Source organism: Urocitellus parryii, chromosome X (assembly GCF_045843805.1).
Source record: "Urocitellus parryii isolate mUroPar1 chromosome X, mUroPar1.hap1, whole genome shotgun sequence".
Taxonomy (NCBI): Eukaryota; Metazoa; Chordata; class Mammalia; order Rodentia; family Sciuridae; genus Urocitellus; species Urocitellus parryii.
Window position 1 is genome coordinate 128,110,619 of NC_135547.1, and position 20,012 is coordinate 128,130,630.

Genomic DNA, 20,012 nt, shown 5'->3' on the forward strand with positions numbered 1-20,012 from the left:
TCTTTCTTTAATCTTCTCTACTTTCTTTTTTAGGTGGCTTTGGAGTCTTCGTAAGGAATTCTTGTTGGATGGTCACCATTTCTCTGGACAGCGTCCCCCCCTGTGGAAATCGGGCTGCAGGATTAAAGGATCCTTGCCCCGTGGGCGATGGGCCCCCAACACGTCCGCCATGTTTTCTCCTAACCTTGGGTTTCTCCAAGAGCCGTGAGTGAGGTGGCCTCTCTGGTGTGGCCTCTCCTGGGTCCTTGACTCCCCGCTGCCCATCCCTCTCTCCCCAACTGGCGTCCCGCCGTCACTCTCTCCCCCTGGACACCTGTCCCTTGGACACCCTGCGGATGTGCCCGTGAGCCATGTCGAGGCCCAAGGGATTGTTATGGGTCCTTTGTTCTTCACCCCGGTCTGCGTCATGCTCAACTCCAACGTCCTGCTGTGGATCACCGCCCTGGCCCATCAAGTTCACGCTCATCGACAGCCAAGCCCAGTACCCCCTCGTCAACACCAACTACGGCAAAATCCGGGGGCTAAGAACACCGTTGCCCAATGAGATTTTGGGTCCCGTGGAGCAATACTTGGGGGTCCCCTATGCCTCGCCTCCCACGGGGAGAGGAGGTTCCAGCCCCCGGAACCCCCTTCCTCCTGGACCGGTGTCCGGAATGCCACCCAGTTCGCCGCCGTGTGCCCTCAACACCTGGACGAGAGGTCTCTCTTGCACGACATGCTCCCAATATGGTTTACAGCCAATCTGGATACTTTGATGACGTACGTCCAAGACCAAAACGAGGACTGCCTCTACTTGAACATCTACGTGCCCACAGAAGACGGTAAGTGCTTCTCTTATGGCCTCTCCATGCGGATTTTCCTCCAACAACCTTTCTGCTTCACTACGTTTCCGATGCAGGCGTAGTTATTATAGCAATGTATCCAGGTCTCATGCACATTCACCGAGTCGCTAATGGACCAGCCAAACGGTCATTAATGACTGTGATTATTTTCATGTGTTGGTTTCCAAGAATGGTTTACAGCTTTCATGACAGGTGCTAATTAGCATGAGCCTAGATGTTCTGTGCTAACCCTGAGTCATCGGGGAAGGGGTGAATCTATTGTAGCGTTAAGGACATTATCGTCCTTGTGTTTGAAAATTCACATTTTCTCCGGAACCGCGTTCCCCCGGTGACTTATTCATTTTTTTCCCGTGCGCCATTTCTTGGAAGGAGAAGGTAAAATCGATGGAGATCTTTTTGGAGCCGCAGGAGTTAACTCATGGGGCCGTGACGCGTTGGTCTCCATCTCGTCCTTGGGTTCTCCCATGGAGGGTCCGTTTTCCCCACTGTCTCTGGGAAATATCTGGCGGGAGGTCTAGCGTCCACGTCCCTGGACACTGTCCCTCGCTGGTCCCCGACGTCCACCTGCTTGAGTGCTGCGGTTCTTCCCCCATCACGATGCTAGGAAGCGAGTGTCCCCCAGGCTACAGGAAAGCCAGGTTGTGGGGGCCGGGTGTCACCTAGGTCGACCACAGGGACAATCGAGAGGACCGTCCCTCCTGCTGTGAGTGCTCTGTGGCTTCTCCGCCTTGTTGTCACGGTGACATCGCTGGGCGCTCTCCACTGCGCGGGGCCATGTGCGCGTACGGTCCCGACCCGGGAATTGGAAATCTTATAAGGGCCCGAGAAGATGAATGGGTTTCCCCAAACTATGTGAATCGTGGACTTTGGCTGGAGAGAGTCCAAAGCCAGAATATTTACTCACACACACACACCCATCCCCCAAAAAACCACACAGTTCTGTCGATCAATCAATCAATCAATCAATCCCAATCAACTTTTCTTGCTCCTGTGAGCAAAAGACCTGAAAAGCACCCTTTTAGAGGGAGAAACGTTCTTTTTGAGGCTCAGAGTTTCAGAGGTCTCAGTTCAAGATGGCGGGCTGCATGGCTCTGGGTCAAGGTGAGGCAGAGCATCATGGCGGAAGGGAAAAGATGCTCAGGACGTGGCCAGCAGGAGACAGAGAGGTCTTTGTCTTCTCACCACAGGCAAACATGTACCCCAAAGCACAGATCAGTGGCCCACCTCCTCCTGCCCTACGCGACTTGTGCATTTGAGTTAATCCACATCAGTGGATTAATCACTTACTGGATTAAGACTCTCCTAACCCATGTACTCCGTTTTTTTCTTTCCAAAACAGAATGATTGAACCCACTTCCCTTTAAACTAAAGCGGGTCTGGCGGAAGGGGGTGTTCACTGGTAAAAAACCAGGACCTACTCAACTGAGGCTCGATTCTTGAAATCACCAATTTAACGAATTCCTACCTTCTGGACGTTGAGACGTTATTCATGTTTTTGCAGATGATTCATTTCTCTTTGGGCGCCAAGGGGCAGACGGGCTAATTAGCTTTGAGTTGCATATTTAACCTTCAGATAGTTGTGCGGAGAAGGTCACAGTCCGTCAGCCCCACGGGGTACAGAGGGGTGCGTGTGAACATGGCTGTGAACAAGAGAAGGGATTTAGCCAGGATCCGCTCAGGGTGTGGGGGACAGAAGAGTGACCCCCACGGGGACAGGAATGCAGAGGACGGCTTGGACGTTTGATTCGCCAAGCTCCGAAAGTCTGAGAAGAATAAGTCCCTTGTGAGTTCATAAAGGAGGGGTGACATTGGAACTCACCATGACTGTCAATCAAGGGGTCCATGAAGGCAGACATGCCAATCTATGGGGACTTCCCTCATTTAATTGAGGACTCGTGGCTTTGTTTAGAATCACAGTTAAAAGAAAAAGGGAATATACCTAGCGCGGTGGTTCACACCAGTCATCCCACAGTTTGGGAGGCTGAGGCAGGAGGATCGCGAGTTCAAAGCCAGCCTCCACCAAAGCGAGGCCGTAAGCAGCTCAGGGAGACCCTGTGTCTCAATAAAATGCAAAATAGGGCTGGGGACGGGGCTCCGTGGTCATTTGGGGAAAAGTGTTTTCCAGAGAAGTGGATGGGGTGTCCACCTGGCTGAGCCGTACCCTGAAGGCGTCACGAGATCCCGACGGGTGATGTGATCAGTGGACGTTCTGAATGTACAGGTCTAGGCACGTGAACCAGCTGGGTCCGGATCCCTGCTGTCCTGACTGCGTGTTGGAAATGTTCCACATGGGAGTCCTGTTTCCCATGCCTGCAAGATCCTCCAAGGTCAGTGGCTCTGGCTGGAAAGGTCTACACAGCTTGCAGGACTCCAGAGAGGTTGACCAGCGAGCGTCCACTACATCAAGGCAGAATGAGCTCGGGTCTCATCGATGGCATTAGATCGACATCAGGATTCCATTTCTAGCACAGTATTGATGCTTTCAAACCCCCCACCCTTTCTGAAATCCCTACGGACATCAGGATCATGGGTCTCCAAGGGACCGAAATCTACCCAGACTCCATGGGCCATGGGGGGGAAAAGATTCATCGGAGGGCCACTTGTTTGCTGTGACTTTGTTGAGATCTGGATATGAGGTGCCACCCAAAAGCTCTCGATGAGACCAGGCAAGAATGTCCAGAGGTGAAATGATCAGGTTATGAGACACTTAACCTGATCAGTGGATTAATCCACTTGGATGGACTCACTGGGTGTAGACTAATAAGTGCATTAATCCACTTGGATGGACTCCTGGGTGGTGACTGCAGCAGGTGGGGTGTGGCTGGAGGAGGGGGTCCCCGGGCTGTGCCTTGGGGGTCTCTGTCCTGTCCCTGGGGAGCAGAGCTCTCTCTGCTCCCTGGTGCCCTGTCCTGAGCTGCTCTCCTCCTCCAGGCCCTGCCGCCATGTTGTGAAATGATTGGGTTGTAAGAGGTGTAGACTAATAGTGGATTAATCGACTTGGATGGACTCACTGGGTGGAGACTGCAGCAGGTGGGTGTGGCTGGAGGAGGGGGTCCCTGGGCTGTGCCTTTGGGGTCTCTGTCCTGTCCCTGGTGAGCAGAGCTCTCTCTGCTCCCTGGTGTAACCTAATAGTGGATTAATCCACTTGGATGGATTCACTGGGTGGTGACTGCAGCAGGTGGGGTGTGGCTGGAGGAGGGGGTCCCTGGGCTGTGTCTTTGGGGTCTCTGTCCTGTCCCTGGTGAGCCAGAGCTCTCTCTGCTCCCTGGTGCCCTGTCCTGAGCTGCTCTCCTCCTCCAGGCCCTGCCGCCATCTTGTTCTGGTCCCTTGGGCCAGAGCCATGGAGTCGGCCACCAGGACTGAACCTCAGACACCAGGAGCCCCAAATAAATTTTTCTTCCTCTAAAATTGTTTTGCTTGTGTCTTTTGGTCCCAGCAATGAACAAGCTGAGTAAAAGCACAATTCATTGCAAATTCAGAGAATCCAGATTCGGGATGTTATGGGTGTGACTTAACCAAGACGTGACTGGAACCAAGAAATTAAAAAAAAAAAAACCCACGTTTTTCTGCCTGGTTCCTGGCTTCTCTCTTTGCAGGCGGGGGGGGGGGGGGTTGAGCCTCTGCCCTACAGGAGCCGAGGGTTAGATTCTGTGGTTCTCAGCTGCCCAAGTGGGGACACAGTGCTTTTAATTCCATTATAAAAATTCCAGGAAAGAGTGAGTTTTGTTTTTTTTTGAACTGGGGGTTGAACCCAGGGGTTCTTACCCCTGAGCCACATCCCCAGCCATTTTTTTGCATTTTATTTAGGGTCAGGATCTTGCTAAATCGCTTAGTGCCTCGCTCAATTGTGGAGGCTGGCCTTGAACTGGCTGTCCTCCTTCCTCAGCCTCCTGATCCACATGGAAGAGATTTGATTGGCCGGTTGGCTCAGGGACCCACACTGGGCCAGAGAAAGAGTGGGAAATCTGGGGTGCTCGGGTGGGACAGATGCAGGGCACACGGGTGGGTGGGGGCGGTTCTCATGAAAACAAGGAATAGGGTCGATTTATCTTCACCACCCAAGATATTTCCTAGCACCTATTCTACGCCGAGCGTGTGGAGCTTACATTAGACTCAGAAACCCCTAATTCTGAACAATACCAGCAAAACACTAGTCCTGGGAGGGTGTGCAGATGGCCCCTGGCCTTGGAATACTGTGATTTCAGTAATGATCTTAAGCAGCAGAAGGAGAAGGTGGTTGTGGGTGGAACAACTAACGTGTGTCCATCAGCTGAGCTCAAAATCAGGACGCGGTGGTGCCTACGGGTAATCTCAGTCACTCGGGAGGCTGAGGAAGGAGGACGGCAAGGTCGAGGCCAGCCTCAGCAACTTACCCAAATTCTGTTAATAAAAAGATAAAGAAGGGATGGGTGTGGCTCAGTGGTTAGGCACCCCTGGGTTCAATCCCTGATACCACAAAAATAATTGTTAATAACAATATAAGCATTTACACCTTATTAACCTCGGGCACTTAAAATTAGCTCTTTGCTTGAAGCTCGTGAAGGTCAACGGAATGTCCATTTCACAAATGATCTTAGCAAAACGTTGTGGGCAGCCAAAGTCTTCCCTCTAGACCAGATTCCTGGGACCTTTGGGTGCAGCCTACTGTTGGGAGTTGGGGATGGGGGGTTGCAATTTAAGTTATCCAGCTGCTTCTCCAAAGCCCGAGTTTCCCTGAGTGTAAGCAGAGTTGGATTTGGTGGCTTAATGAGTCCGTCCCCCTAAAGCACGTCGACCAGTTCCTAGACACACGAGCCCCTGCTAATCGGATGTTTGTGGAGTGCAATTACCGTTAAAAAAAGGGGATTCCCCCAATTCCACCTAAGCTGCCTGCACCTCGTTTTCTAATTAGGTTGCTTAATTCATTGCAGAAAAAAAAATGTTTATAATTTTTCAAGTAGCAACAGACTGGCAAGATACGAGACCAAAGGCGTTTCATCTCGAAAGTTTTTTGTTTTAACAAAAACCACATTAGGGTGGATTCTCATTTTTTAAAGAAGCCTGTGTGTTGTTATCATACTTATTTTTTTCCCCTGAATTGGCTCATTTTTGCGTTGTTGAGTGGATTTTGGCATTCGGTTGGACTTAGAGAAGTAGATCATGAAGACGGCGTTAAGATGGGTTTCTCGGAAGGCGTCCCTAGAGCCCAGAGGGACCGAGTGGCCAGGTGTCCCTATTGCAAAGTTTTCATGAGAAATTCATTTTATTTTTCATTTTTGTCGAGTCTCGAATAAGCCAGTGTCATGCACACGGCAGAAAAACCATCGTAAAAAACGAAGACGTCACCGTGTCGGCAGGAGCGAGTCTGTGTTAACCCATCGACATCCACAGGAGGTTCTGCCAAAAATGGAACCAAGCAAAGTGACCCAGAACAGGGACGGTGCATTTCACCGTCGACCACGGGTCCTGAGACACGTTGTTCTAGAACACGGCTCCAGATACGGTGCTCGGTGCAGAGCATCCTTTTGGGTACAGGCTGGTTTGCAGGATGGAGCGACTGAAGAGGGTTCCTTTCTAGAACCTTCTATATGACTAAATTGATTGTCAGAGGGCACAGCTGGGTGGGACGTCGTCATTCATTTTACATATTCTCTCGCTCTTTCGGCATTTTAAAATATTTCGTGTTCTGAGCGATTAAAAATAACAATAATATTGTTCTGGGAAATTGAGACAGTGAGGGTCCCCACTGCAAATCCCGATTCTTGGGGTCAAGTCAGAAAGATGTTGGACCTGTCACTCAGAGTGACAGGCAGGAGTGTATTGAAGGGATGGAGAGGGGAAGGGGACACTCTCAGGGGACAGAGGGGTCCTCTCAGAGAGGACAGGGACAGCGTGCCCCTCCTGCCCTCCAGTTTTATGGGGGTCCCAGGGAAGTCCCCAGAGAGCCCCGCCCAGGTCCCCTCCTGACTTTGAGGGACAGCAGGGTGACCTCCGACCCTCCAGTCCCCACGGCCATGGCCACTCTGGGTCCCCCTGGCCCCTGCTGCCTGGTGCTCAGTGGAACCTGTTCTTGCAGATTTTAGGGTTGGAGGAAGGATCCTCGTCCCCCTGGGTCCCGGGACCTGGTCTGCGTCAGGGTCACAGAAGTCCCCCCTTCAGGGTCCCCTGGTTCCTCTCAGGGACATGGTTTCCCGCCTGCATGTCCCCTGCATGTCCCCTGCAGGTCACAGGTGGTGTGTGAGGACAGTGGCGGAGGCTGTGCCCGGAGGCCAGGCAGGGCTGCAGGTCCAGGGCTTCTGGGAAGGAAGCTGTGAGGTCAGCACCAGGGGCCATTGATAGAATTGTCCCCTGAAACTTGTGTCCCACAACCCAGGTCTGTCTGTCCCCATCACTGTAACTGGTTATTAGAATCATCGTGACTCTGGGATCAGCTGCTAAGCAATAAATCAGTACACAACCTCAGCACCCTCCCATGGCTTCCGTTTTATGTTGATTGACCCTTCCTCTCAGGACCTCATCTTGGATGGAAGGTGGAGGATTAGAAACTGGTGGCAGATAAATCATAAGTAAAAATAGTGAAAGATTTCCGACCCATCTTGACACGTATGTGCAAGAAGTCGTCTCCTACAGTCACAATGAGCCCCTTCTCGCCAACCTCCTGGACACCCCGATTCTTGCTTATCGCCTCTTTAGATTCACCTGGATATAAAAAGTGCCAATCGGGAAGCGGGGGAGGGATCCACATTGGATACAACATGAGGGTGACCCAAGTGTCATTGACCGAGCACAGCACCTGCTTGTGCATATCAGCCTTGTGAGATGGCCGGATTCCTACGTGAAATTTCATGCAAAATAAATAGGGAGGCGAGCTGTGCCTCTCAGTAGACCCTGCAGTAAGTAAGGTTCCATCGAGGGACAGGAGGTTCCCCTTGGTGACATTTTCTTGCCTGTCATGTAAATCGTCCGTCCAGCTGCTTTCAACCCAAATGCTTCCCGGCTCTGTGGGCAGCACCTTCGTGCATGAGACTCACAGGAAATCAGCCTCCACTGAGAAGATCCCCCGTTTCCAACACCCAGTCTCCATCTGAAGTGGAGAAATCGTCCTCCGGGACATCAATGGGGACTTCAATGGCAGAAGCCGCCTGTCTTCCAAGAGGAGGAGCCTCAGGGGGTCTTTCAATCCTGTCCCTTTCACAGACTGAGTTTTCCTGCTCATTAACCCTTGGGTGCTCTCAGCAGAGATGAAAAGGTACCCCCCCCCGCCCTCCCATACGGGCCACCAAATGCCGCAGTCTGGCTGGGCACAATTCGGGAGCCACTTGTCAAGCAGAAACGAACTTTATTTTTAGAACCACACACTGCACCACACAGCTCTTCAGGAACTCCCTCAGAGCCCACTGCCACCACCGGCTTCCCACCAGCCTCTCAACCCCCCACACCTCCTGCTCTGGAGGCCGATTGGCTGGGTTGAGTGGGCGGAGCCAAAAGAGTCCCCCAATGAGCAGTTCCATGGTCTGAAAGGGCGGGGAAACAGCCCAATGAGCATCACCGCAGAGGAGCCAATCAGCTGGCAGCTGAAAGTTTGCTGGGGCCTCTGTGAGCCAATCAGCTGGCAGCTAGAAGTTTGCTGGGGCCACAGTGAGCCAATCAGCTGGAAGTTTGCTGGGGCCATGGTGAGCCAATCAGCTGGAAGTTTACTAGGGCTGCTGTGAGCCAATCAGCTGCAAGTTTGCTGGGGCCATGGTGAGCCAATCAGGTGGAAGTTTACGAGGGCCGCTGTGAGCCAATCAGCTGCAAGTTTGCTGGGGCCGCTTTGGCTGTGGCTCTCAACAGAGCTTCATTATAATCAGGATTTTACAAGCTGCTCTTTGCTCCTGGAGCCGAGTGGCTTTGAAGACCAGGGCGTTTGCAGAGGAAGGAGGAGGTCCTCTGTACTCAAAGGCCCTTGGATGGGTGGCTCTCTTTGAACCAGAGCCATGGGCATGTTTTGCAGGGCGACCGATACGTCCCGCAGGTAATTTCTCCAACAGCTGGGGATCTTCACCCACTCAGCCTCATGGCGGAGATGGAGTCTACGGTCGTCTTCCCTCAAGAGGCTGATTTGTGACTCTGGACAAATTCCACCTCACGCCCCTTCCAGGTCACCCTCTGCAGCAGGCTGACCCTGGTCACTGCATGGAATTGCACAAAGCATCCCGATGTCCCCAATACACATGTTTTTATCCCCTCATTCGTCTCTCTAAGTCATCAGTCAACTCAAGAGTTCAGGCTGGATTTTTAATTTTTTTCCGACATGCCTAAAACACAGACTGATTTTTTTTTTTGAGCCAGAAGCCACATGCTTCTGTCAGTTTTTTTTAGGAGATAATCTGATTTGCAACCTGATTCAGAAAGCAAGAGCAAGTGGATTCTCTCTACCTGCCACCCGCACACATGAAGACAGAGCCCTTTGTGACTGAGATTCCAACCTCAGGATCCCCAATGCACAGTAAGGACCCTCCCCAGACAGGACATGGTGGGTTGTCCCCACATGCCAGGAACCTCAGGTGTTGGGATGGGAGGTGGCTGAAAAGTTTGATGCAACTGGCAACAGGTGAGAAATGCCGTGGAGAACACGTTGACCACTTGGAGAGGGAACCATCCTCCCTCCCCCCCCAAAAAAATAGCAAAAGCTCATAGTTTGGATAAGAACAAAGTTTATCTGCCGAAAAAGCTTCCTCTGGATTGAGGAGACGTGAGTGGCTATGATGCAAAGTCCCATGGCTTGATTCCACCCAGTTGGGGTGACGTGTTCTATGACTATTATCCATCCTGGGGGATGGGTTTGGTTGATGGCTCCCCAAGGTGAGTGTTTTCCAACCAAGTGACACTTCTCTTGTGGAATAATCCTCCCCCTAAGATGTGGCCAGGACCTAGGACTTGCTTCTAACCTGTGGGATGTTTATTTGGGCTCACGGTGTCCGAGGTCCAGTCCCTGGTGGCTGACTCCATGGCTCTGGCCCAAGGGGAGCAGAACAAGATGGCGGCAGGGCCTGGAGGAGGAGAGCAGCTCAGGACAGGGCACCAGGGAGCAGAGAGAGCTCTGCTCACCAGGGACAGGACAGAGACCCCCAAGGCACAGCCCAGGGACCCCTCCTCCAGCCACACCTCACCTGCTGCAGTCACCACCCAGTGAGTCCATCCAAGTGGATTAATCCACTTTTAGTCTACACCCAGTGAGTCCATCCAAGTGGATTAATCCACTATTAGGTTACACCAGGGAGCAGAGAGAGCTCTGCTCACCAGGGACAGGACAGAGACCACAAAGGCACAGCCCAGGGACCCCTCTTCCAGCCACACCCACCTGCTGCAGTCACCACCCAGTGAGTCCATCCAAGTGGATTAATCCACTATTAGGTTACACCAGGAAGCAGAGAGATCTCTGCTCACCAGGGACAGGACAGAGACCCCAAGGCACAGCCCAGGGACCCCCTCTGCCAGCCACACCCCACCTGTCTACAGTCACCACCCAGTGAGTGCATTCAAGTGGATTAATCCACTAATGATGTCACACCTCCGATAACCCAATCCTTCCATCTCTGGACATTCTTGTACTTTCTCACATATGAGCTTTGGGGGGACATCCCATGTCTTTCTCAATCACTGAAATTTCAGTGGGGACCCCAACTGTGGTCTACACTGATGCTTCATGGGCAGGACTCAGAGTAGAAGACCCAGAGAAGGTTGAGCCTCGACTCGTAACACAGAGATTCTACCTTTGAACCATTCCCATCAGCGTCATGAGGGGACTGACATTTTGAGACCTATTAAGTATCATTACTTTGAACGGTTTGGAAGCCCCTGGAGGGAACTCGGGTCGAATTCATAGAAGGGGAAAGAAAATGTTCATTCCACCAACTTCCTCAGAGTCCTGGGTTCTCTGTGACTTCAACATGGAGCCCAGAAGTCCCATCCTTGCCCTTGGTCACCTGAGTTGGTCCATCTCTCTTGCTCTCCGTGGGCTTTCTCAGAGAGACTGTGTCCAGCTGGTGATCCAGAGGGTCACCTGTGTCCCTTTACGACATCATCCCCGAGCCCACAAAGGGAAGGCTGCCCATTGGTGCCCTTGGGGTCACATGGCAACCCACCCAAGGTCAGTTTCCAGAGAAAAGAGAGCGTTGGACGTGAGTTCGCTGCCCAGTCCTGCATGGAGAAGGGACTGGGTAAGTCCACCACGATCTAGCTCAGGGTAGACGAGGACGAGGCAGTTCCCTAAAGGAAAATGGAACGCTAATGTCACCAACGCACATTGTTGTCATCCCAGCTACTTGGGAGGTTGAGGCAGGAGGATGGTAAGGTTGAGGCCAGCCTCGGCAACCGAGCGGGACCCTGTCTCCAAATAGAGTTTTTACAGAGCCTGGGCATGTGGGTCAGTAGTAGAGCCCTTGCCTTGTGTGTCTAGGCCCCTGGTCCCAATTCCCCAGGACGCGGGGAAGAAACGGATGGATGGAACGGTGCAGGAAATGAGTTTGGAGGGTGGACGTTACCCAGGCGTCTCTTTCAGTTAGAAGTTAGGAAATGAGAAAGCGGCTTGAGACCCGATGTCACTGTTTAGTAAGTACCCGGAGCTCGCGGTGGCTTCTACTGAGGAGGACATAATGAGAGCGTGCGGGGGATCAGGGCATCTTCATTAGACTGTTATCCGGGCTGCTCAGCGTTGAGAGCTGCTCTCCCGGGTCGAGGTCACCGGGGACAGGAGAGCCAGCGTGCGCAGCATCTGCAGATGGAAATCATGACCTCGAATCCATGAGGCTGTTTAACACCGAGTTCCCCCGCTGTGCCTGCCGTCTCGTCTACCAGTTCTCGCTCAAGGGTGGGTTTACTGAAGCACAAGTCAATTCAGAGAGTCCGTCTTGGGGAAGAGAAAAATGAACTTGTGCAAATTGCAGTCGAAGTTGTCAATGGGGTGAAATGTCGGGCTTCAGGGCAATGCCGGACCTCCTGGTGGAGGGGCTCAAGGAACGATGCAGGATCCCCAGGCTGCCTGCTGCTCACTGGGTCGTAGAAACCAGTCTCCCTTCTTATGCAGTCATCTAAATCCAGCACTGTGCACCATTAGCGTTGTGCTGGGTTCAATGCGTTTTTCTTAGGATTTCTGCTATCGTTTCTGTATAAGTCAGTTTACTGTTGCTATGTTGAAATGCCTGAGGGGGAAAAAAAACAACTCAGGGAAGAAAGGTTTATCTGGGCTCACAGGGTCATAGATTTCAGTTCATCCTGGCTTGGTCTCCTCCCTGTGGGCCTGTCCTGAGGCAGGGCATCATGGCGGAGGGATGTATCAGAGCACAGCTGCTCATCTCAGGGCAGGATAGGAATCAGAGGAAGGACAAAATAGTCATAGACAACATATACCCTTTCAAGACATGTGACCTACTTGGTCATGCCCCTATGCCTATGGTTTCCACCACTCTCTTTGAAGTCCATTAATCCATATCAATGGATTAATCTACATCAATGGATTAATCCATATCAATGGATTAATATCAGTGGATTAATATATATTAATGGATTAATCCATATCAATGGATTAATGCATATCAGTGGATTAATCCACACCAATGGATTAATCCACATAAATGGATCAATCCACATTAATGCATTAACCTATATCAATGGATTAATCCATATCAATGGATTAATTCACATTAGTGGATTAATCCACATTAATGCATTAATCCACATCAACAGATTAATCCATATCAATGGATTAATCCCCTTATGAGGTCAGAAGCTCATGATCTAGTCACTTTCCTACTTCATTATTGCATTTGGGGTCCACCTTTCAACCATGAGCTTTTGCAAAGGAAACCTTAATAGCTTGATCTCCGGCTTGATGGTATTGGTAGGTAGTAGCACCTTGTAGGAAGGAGTTGGAAGAAAGTTTTAAGTGATTGGAGCCAGAGCCTTGAAGGATTTATGGAACCCTGTTCTCCTCCTCTCCCTCCATCATGAAAAACGTCCTTCTGTGTGAGCTGCAGAGTAGCACAATGGCAGCGCCTTTGCTGATACAGGTGCATCTTCTCACAAGCCTATTGGAGGAGATGGGCAGGTAGTGGTTAGCACCGTGGACTGTGACCAATGTGATGATGTAGCCCGTTGGAGAGAGATGGAAACATCTCTTCCGCCCCTGCCCCCCGGAGTCCAGGTGGGAATGGCCTTAGGGGAAAGGTGAAGGATCCGTCATGGACCCAGTGATTGTGTGCGGGGAGAATTGACATGGAGAAAACAGCCTTCTCCCCGATGGAGGCCGTGAGGCCGAGCTCATATTGATTTTCCCGGCTGAGCCTCTCTTAAGGAACGGAGGAGCTGTGCATGGGGAGTGTGTGCTCAGCCGAGCAGCTGAAGGGCAGCCACTGCTTGCGGTCAGCTAATGGCACAGTGCTGTGCCCCGGGTACCTGCTGAGGTAGAGAGAGTATCGACAGATGGGATGAATGAAACCCGAGAAGCCCAACGAGGTCCAGCATCCACCTGGAAGGGGATATCATCCCTGCTGGAACAAAGGTGAACAAGGTGCGGGGTATAACCCATGAACTCCCTCTCCTGTTGCTGTATATTTTTTACAAAAGACTTTAAGGAAAAACAGTGACATCTCATGTGTGTATTGCCCAGGGCTATTTCAACCCTGTAATGGCTCACGAGTTGCATCGGGGACCATATAATCCTCAAAACCTAGAGTATGTCATACGGTTGCCCTTTATAGAAAACGTTTTCTGACCCCCGATGGGAAGGGATAGTGTCTGAATTCGTGGGGGATCATCTGGTTAACAGGTGCACATCAAGGGCCGGTGCAGAAGGTCAATGCCAGAGAGCTGTTGCTGTCAATCAAGTCGAGAACTTTCTCAAATGCTGGTTTCTTGGCTCCCACCAGGTCCCCACGGACTTACCATTTACAGAACTTGGTCCCAGGCATCCACATTTTAGTGACCCTGGAGGGGATCACGAGAAAGAGGATCTTTCTCTGTCTCTTAACAATATAAGTTAGACTTTTGGTTAATGCACAAGAGCATTTTTGAACCAAGCATAGAAATCACTCCTTAGGTACTTTGGGTTAGGCAGCGGGGAGTGAGGGGACAGGTGGGGTGTGGGGTAGGGGGACAGGAGAATGAGCAGGGACATCATGACCCTGAGTGCACATATGACCCCAGGACCAGGTGATTCTACCTCATGCACAACCAGAGAAGGAGAAGTGACACTCCATCTATGTAGGACGCGTCCAAGAGCAGTCCACCGTCAGGTGGGATTAAATAGAACAAATAAGGAGACCACTCCTTTCTGTCACTGGAAATCACCTGAAAGAAAAAGATGATACCAATTGAAGAAGCCATGGGCCATAGAGCATGGGGCAAGGTGACTTTCTAGAATGAGGGTGGAGATGACGTAGGTGAGATGCAAACCTGTGGGTGGGGAGATTGAGGAATGTGCAACAAGGGATCCTCAGCTCTAGATCTTTAAAATCTCATCAAATTAAACAACACGGACAAGCCATGGGCCAAAGGGAACAATCAACTCATAAGTGAATGACATCATCGTAATAGATAATGATGATGATGATGATGATGGTATCAATGATGATTTTTGATGACAGTGGTGATGGTGGTGATGGAATTGAAGATGGTGGTGGGGATAATGATGATTTTGAAGATGAAGATAGTGGTGCTCACAGATGAAGATGTTGATGGAGGTGATGATGATGGTGGTGATGATCATGATGTTGATGGAGGTGATGATGGTGGTGGTGGTGATCATGATGTTGATGAGGTGATGATGGTGGTGGTGGTGATCATGATGTTGATGGAGGTGATGATGATGGTGGTGATCATGATGTTGATGGAGGTGATGATGGTGGTGGTGGTGATCATGATGTTGGATGGAGGTGATGATGATGGTGGTGGTGGTCATGATGTTGATGGAGGTGATGATGGTGGTGGTGATCATGATGTCGATGGAGGTGATGATGGTGGTGGTGATCATGATGTTGATGGAGGTGATGATGGTGGTGGTGATGATCATGATGTTGAAGGAGGTGATGATGGTGGTGGTGGTGATCATACGATGTTGATGGAGGGTGATGATGATGGTGGTGGTGGTCATGATGTTGATGGAGGTGATGATGGTGGTGGTGGTCATGATGTTGATGGAGGTGATGATGGTGGTGGTGGTCATGATGTTGATGGAGGTGATGATGGTGGTGGTGATGATCATGATGTTGATGGAGGTGATGATGGGTGGTGATGAATGATTGTGATGGAGGTGATGATGGTGGTGGTGGTGGTCTGATGTTGATGGAGGTGATGATGGTGGTGGTGGTCATGATGTTGATGGAGGTGATGATGATGGTGGTGGTGGTCATGATGTTGATGGAGTGATGATGGTGGTGGTGATGATCATGATGTTGATGGAGGTGATGATGATGGTGGTGGTGATCATGATGTTGATGGAGGTGATGATGGTGGTGGTGGTCATGATGTTGATGGAGGTGATGATGGTGGTGGTGGTCATGATGTTGATGGAGGTGATGATGATGGTGGTGGTGGTCATGATGTTGATGGAGGTGATGATGGTGGTGGTGATGATCATGATGTTGATGGAGGTGATGATGATGGTGGTGGTGATCATGATGTTGATGGAGGTGATGATGGTGGTGGTGGTCATGATGTTGATGGAGGTGATGATGGTGGTGGTGGTGATCATGATGTTGATGGAGGTGATGATGGTGGTGGTGGTCATGATGTTGATGGAGGTGATGATGGTGGTGGTGGTCATGATGTTGATGGAGGTGATGATGGTGGTGGTGGTCATGATGTTGATGGAGGTGATGATGGTGGTGGTGATCATGATGTTGATGGAGGTGATGATGATGGTGGTGATGATCATGATGTTATGGAGGTGATGATGGTGGTGGTGATCATGATGTTGATGGAGGTGATGATGGTGGTGGTGATGATCATGATGAGGGTGGTAATGGTGATAAAGATGGTGATGATGATGTTGATGGTGGTGATGATGGTGGTGATGATGATGATGGTGGTGGTGATGGTGATGGTGGTAATGGTGATGATGATGATGGTGATGGTGATGATGGTGATGATGATGATGGTGATGATGATGATGATGGTGGTGGTGGTGGTGGTGGTGATGGTGGTGATGGTGGTGATGATGGCGAGGTAGTGATGATGGTGATGGTGACGATAGTGATGGTGCTGATGTTATGATGATGGTGGTGATCAAGGTGTTGGTTGATGGTGCTGATGGTGATGGTGGTGATGGTGGTGATAGTGATGATGATGGTCTTGATGATGATGATGGTGATAGTGACGATGTGATGGTGATGATGATGGTGATGATGGTCCTAGTGATGGTGGTGATGGTGGTGATGGTTATCACTAACTCTAATGATGGTGGTAATGATGATGGTGGCAATGGTGATGATGGTGATGGTTATGATGATGGTGATGGTTATGATGATGGTGGCGGTTGTGATGATATTGATGGTGGTCCTAGTGATGGTGGTGATGATGATGATGATGATGGTCCTAGTGATGGTGGAGGTGATGGTGATGATGGTGATGGTGGTGATGGTGGTGATGATGGTGATGGTGGTGATGATGGTGATGATGATGGTCCTAGTGATGCTGGTGATGGTGGTGATGATGGTGATGATGGTGGTGATGGTGGTGATGCTGGTGATGGTGGTGATGATGGTGATGATGGTGGTGATGGTGGTGATGGTGGTGATGATGGTGATGATGATGGTGATGGTTATGATGATGGTGGTAATCAAGGTGTTTGTGATGGTGATGGTGGTAATGGTGGTTGTGATGATATTGATGGTGGTCCTAGTGATGGTGGTGACGATGCTGCTCAAGGAGATGATAGTGACGATGGTGGTGATGTCGGTACCACCATTGCAGGTGGCGGGTTACCATTACAGAAGAAAAAAATTGGTGGATGGGGCACCCCCCCTCCTGAGAGTCGAAATCCTGACCATGATCTTACTGAGAACAAGGTCCCAGCCCACGGCCCCCGTATCACCTTGGTTCTGTTGAAATAGGAGCAAAGCCAGGGAAGTCCATGTTCAGATAGGTCGTCAAGCACTGGCCTCTGTTCTCCTTGAGATAATCAGGAGTCAGTTGTAGCTTTTGCTGAACACAGTGGTGCACGCTTATAATCCAATTGACTTGGAGGCTGAGGCAAGAGGATTGCAAGTTGGAGGCCAGCCTCAGCAACATAGTGAGATCCCTTCCTCCAATAAAATTTTAGAAAGGGCTGAGGGTGCAGCTCGGTGGTACGGCAAGTGCCTAGAGACTGTCGGAATCTCTAGAAGGAGATGGAAACCTGAGCACTGTGTTGTTTCTGTTTTTTTTATTTTATTTTATTTTTTTTGTAAGACAGTGAAGAATGTTTGGGACCAAACTGCAAGAGGTCTCCAAGGGGCAGAGGAGCGGTCAGGGAGGACTGACTGTTCCTGACCCTTTGCTAAATGCCTCAGACGGGGTGAGGCATTGGCGTTTGTTGATCTGCTGACCTGTGCATGATCCACCTCCTGACAGCGGAGTCTGGAGTCCGGAGCGGCGGATTCAGCAGTGACAGCCTTGGTTTGCCCGTGGACATTCACGGCTCTGACCCCTGTGGTCAAGGTGTTGGTGATGGTGGTCCTGGTGATGGTGATGATAGTGGTGATGGTGGTGATGGTGGTTATGATAGTGGTGATGTTCATGATGATGATGATGGTGGTGATGGTGGTGATGATGGTGATGGTGGTGATGGTGATCATGATGATGATGATGGTGGTAGTTGTGATGATAGTGATGGTGGTGGTGATGGTGGTCCTGATGATGGTGATGATAGTGGTGATGGTAGTGATGGTGGTGATGGTGGTTATGATGGTGGTGATGTACATGATGATGGTAGTGATGGTGGTGGTGATGGTGATGATGGTCCTAGTGATGCTTGTGAGGTTGTGATGGTCAAGGTGTTGGTGATGGTGGTCCTGGTGATGGTGATGATAGTGGTGATGGTGGTGATGGTGGTTATGATGGTGGTGATGTTCATGATGATGGTGATGGTGGTGATGATGATGATGATGGTGGTGATGGTGGTGATGGTGGTTATGATGGTGGTGATGTTCATGATGATGGTGATGGTGGTGATGATGATGATGATGGTGGTGATGGTGATGATGGTTCTAGTGATGCTGGTGAGGTGGTGATGATCAAGGTGTTGGTGATGGTGGTGGTGATGATGGTGGTGATGATAGTGATGGTTATCATGGTGGTGATAGTGATGATGATGATGGTCTTGATGGTGATGATGGTCTTGATGGTGGTGATGGTGATGATGATGATGCTTATGATGATGGTGGTGATGGTGATGATGATGATGGTTATGATGATGGTGGTGATGGTGGTGATGGTGGTGATGATGGTCCTAGTGATGCTGGTGATGATGGTGGTGATGGTGGTGATGGTGGTGATGGTGGTGATGATGATGATGGTTATGATGATGGTGGTGATGGTGGTGATGGTGGTGATGATGGTCCTAGTGATGCTGGTGATGATGGTAATGATGGTGGTGATAATGGTGATGGTGGTGATGGTGGTGATGATGGTGATGGTTATGATGATGGTGGTAATCATGGTGTTTGTGATGGTGATGGTGGTAATGGTGGTTGGGATGATATTGATGCTGGTCCTAGTGATGGTGGTGACGATGATGCTCAAGGAGATGATAGTGACGATGGTGGTGATGTCGGTACCACCATTGGCAGGTGGCGGGTTACCATTACAGAAGAAAAAAATTGGTGGATGGGCACCCCCCCTCCTGAGAGTCGAATTCCTGACCATGATCTTACTGAGAACCAAGGTCCCAGCCCACGGCCCACGTATCCACTTGGTTCTGTTGAAACAGGAAACAAAGCAGGGGGAAGTCTGTTCAGATAGGTCGTCAAGCACTGGCCTCTGTTTCCCTTGAGATAATCAGGAGTCAGTTGTAGGCTTTTGCTGAACGCAGTGGTGCACGCTTATAATCCAATTGACCTTGGAGGCTGAGGCAAGAGGATCGCAAGTTGGAGGCCAGCCTCAGCAACATAGTGAGATCCTTCCTCCAAATAAAATTTTAGAAAGGCTGAGGGTGCAGCTCGGTGGTACAGCAAGTGCCTAGAGACTGTCGGAATCTCTAGAAGGAGAAGGAAACCTGAGCACTGTGTTGTTTCTGTTTTTTATTTTATTTTATTTTTTTGTAAGACAGTGAAGAATGTTTGGGACCAAATTGCTAGAGGTCTCCAAGGGGCAGAGGAGTAGTCAGGGGAGGAGTGACCGTTCCTGACCCTTTTGCTAAATGCCTCAGACGGGGTGAGGCGTTGGCGTCTGTTGATCTGCTGACCCTGTGCATGATCCATCATCCTGACAGCGGAGTCTGGAGTCTGGAGCGGCGGATTCAGCAGTGACAGCCTTGGTTTGCCCGTGGACATTCACGGCTCTGACCCCTGTGGTCTGCTCACCTCTCTGTCTGGCTTACGCAGCTGCCTAGATGGTTTCATTGGATGCATCTGCCCTTACCTTGGCTTGGCCCCCTGCCTGCTCCATTGCAGGCCACCGAGGGCTCATGGCTTGAGTGGACGGAGGCTCCTTTCCAACTGTCCCCAGTGAGGGACCCGGTGACCAGTGGGTTCTCTGCTCAGAGGGGGAGTCTGCCCAGCCAGTGTCTCAAAGCACGGCGTGCACGGGACGGGGAAAGGGGCTGGTCAGGGACAGAGCAGCTTCCTAGCGTGTGTGGAGCTCTGGGTTCGTCCTTGGGCACCAAACACACACACACACACACACACACACACTCATTGCACCACGCAAATAAAGTCTCCCACCAGCACAAGCACAATTAATGAGCACTTATTAACACAGAATTGGTGACATATTCTGCATGTTCTCGATGATTTAGGGAAAAACAGGCTCTTATTTTGTGCTTTTAAGATAAACGTCTCTGATTTTTTAAAAAAAGTGTTTGAATTGATGCTTTATTATTTGTTTTTCACATTTTACTGGAAAATAGACATAATTGACAGGTTTAAAATGTTTTTCCTACACAATTAATGTCATGGTTGCGAGGTTTACACGAGAGACAGGAGAATCAAGCGGTATGACTTATGGACCGTGCGT

At 50.4% G+C, this 20,012-nt stretch overlaps 1 protein-coding gene across 1 annotated transcript in view; it reads left to right on the plus strand.

Annotated features, from left to right (window-relative positions):
- The first annotated feature begins 350 nt into the window (after positions 1–350).
- Nlgn4x (neuroligin 4 X-linked) overlaps positions 351–20,012 on the plus strand; it is a 79,866-nt gene continuing 60,204 nt past the window's right edge. Inside the window, 4 exon segments of the mRNA XM_077793929.1 lie at positions 351–375; positions 378–448; positions 450–594; positions 597–821. Coding sequence (XP_077650055.1) covers positions 351–375; positions 378–448; positions 450–594; positions 597–821 — 466 coding nt within the window.